The 2,088-nt window shown below is 49.7% G+C and overlaps 1 protein-coding gene across 1 annotated transcript in view; it reads left to right on the top strand.

Moving 5' to 3' along the window:
* Positions 1 to 95: 95 nt before the first annotated feature.
* LOC112830467 (scavenger receptor cysteine-rich domain-containing protein DMBT1-like) overlaps positions 96 to 2,088 on the top strand; it is a gene marked incomplete at its 5' end in the record, with an annotated part of 180,515 nt that continues 178,522 nt past the window's right edge. The window contains 3 exon segments of the mRNA XM_073890438.1: positions 96 to 419; positions 1,367 to 1,396; positions 1,901 to 1,926. Coding sequence (XP_073746539.1) covers positions 96 to 419; positions 1,367 to 1,396; positions 1,901 to 1,926 — 380 coding nt within the window.

Genomic DNA, 2,088 nt, shown 5'->3' with positions numbered 1-2,088 from the left:
CTTAGGCCAGGATGAAGCCCCTGGGTCTTCCCAATGTTTTAAGCTTATGAGCTTAAGGTACAGATGGAGGAGGATTTCTGTTCTTTATCCCTCAGGGACTGAGTCAGGTTTGGCCCTGAGGCTGGTGAGCGGAGGGGACCAGTGTCAGGGCCGCGTGGAGGTCCTGTACCGTGGCTCCTGGGGCACCGTGTGTGACGACGACTGGGACACCAATGACGCCCACGTGGTCTGCAGGCAGCTGGGCTGTGGCTGGGCCACGTTGGCCCCTGGAAGTGCCCGTTTTGGTCAAGGCTCAGGGCCAATTCTCCTAGACAACCTTCGCTGCTCTGGCCATGAGTCGTACCTGTGGAGCTGCCCTCACAATGGCTGGAACTCACACAACTGTGGCCACTCAGAGGATGCGGGTGTCATCTGCTCAGGTGAATCTCAAAAATACCCTGGTCCCCCGCTCATGGTGATTTTTACTGAGAGCAAATGCACTCCCTGCTCCAAAGTCCCCACCTGAGCCTCTGGCGGATATGCTGTGCCTCCCAAACTTCTCTGGGCACAGGTGGCTCCCCAAGGGCCACAATGAGTGAAGAGTACTTGCAGGTCCCCTCCATCCTGGACTGATATTACTTTGGAGCATCAATAGCTCAGGAATGTTGAATGGACCATTCCCTATTCAGTGGGTTGTCTCAAGGAACCCCCTTTTTCTCAGCAGTATCATCTGCTGAGTGCACACTCCTCTTCCCTGGTCTTCCTTCTCAAAGCACACTTATTGGGAATGTGGCTGGAGAATGAACCACGTTCGCTTCTTCATGATTGCATTCTTCTGGGTCCTCCTTGCAGCCGACTCAGGGAACAGGATTTTAGCCCGCATTGTGTATTTGGGAGGGTGGTGAAGAGCACTTTGGAAGAGGGAACACTATGTAAGGAATGGCAGGTTGGTGGTGTGTAAAAGCTAATCAGCCAGATGTAAATGTGGAGCCTGAGCCTGGCCCACTGCAGAAAGCCTGAGAAACCTTGTAATGACTAACAACATTGAAATTGTGTTGTTGTAATTAGTGTTTTTCTATATCAACTCCCTACCCTCATTCTTCCTGAGCCATGTGGAGTGAATTCAATGACTTCCTTGGCCTGTCCCTCTCCTGATATTGGCATTCTTCCTCCTGAATCATCATCTCTCAAGTCCAGGAATGCAATCAATGCCAGTGGGACATATGGTTGGACTCTGAAAGGATGGAGAGATTCATGGTGGGCCCTGGCTTGTCTACCCAATACACATGGAAGAATGATCCTAGAAGTGATAGGCTGAGTTTCCTGAACCTTTGATATGGTTGGGACACCTGTGTTCTTAGTGATTGACTTGTGTTTCTTTTCATAGCTGCTCCATCTCAGTCCACAATCCAGCCAGGTGAGTCCTCAACCACCCTATTTGGAATGTCTCTTATTTCCTGTGTCATCCTTCCCTGTTCCGACTAGTCTGGGCAAACCACTGCTCTTTGTATCAAACCTGTGGGTAGCTTTCTTCCCATCCCCCCTTTCCCAGGGTTCTCCAGGAAGCTGTTCTTAGCTAGACTTGGGACTCAAAGGACTCAAAGTGTTCCAACTTCCCATCAGTCCATGAGTTTCCAACTAGTCTGTCAAAGTGTCCAAAAGATAACTGCAGTTAGGTACCCAACAATGGACCAAGTATAACATGAATTTCAATTGGAATGCAATCTGGGATGACAATTTGAATTGGAGAATAGACGGTGATGAGCGCTGACCTTGTATTAAAGGACAATGAATACGCTGCATCACTTCTCTTGCTCATTGTTAATACAGCCTCAGATTCATCAGGGTCCAAAGTGTGTATCCAAAGTGGCAGGGACAGAGGCCAAGGGATCACAGTACATTAATTTATGCTGTGTTCCAGGAGCCAGGATACTTGATTGGTTCCAGGTGGGCCTACCGTGCCTCTGACTCTTTCTGTCCAAGCTTCAGAAGGCGGCAGACCCTTTCAGACATGTATGTCTTGAATAGGGATGTGGCAAAGTTTTCTAATGTAGAATGGACATGCCAGGCGCAGAGATGGCTGCGGAGGGTCCAGGTTTCCTCCTGCAG

The sequence above is a fragment of the Callorhinus ursinus genome, unplaced genomic scaffold (assembly GCF_003265705.2).
Source record: "Callorhinus ursinus isolate GAN/ISIS: 27379988/994484 unplaced genomic scaffold, GSC_fseal_2.0 scaffold155, whole genome shotgun sequence".
NCBI classification, from domain to species: domain Eukaryota; kingdom Metazoa; phylum Chordata; class Mammalia; order Carnivora; family Otariidae; genus Callorhinus; species Callorhinus ursinus.
This window is presented reverse-complemented; position numbering and strand designations above follow the sequence as displayed.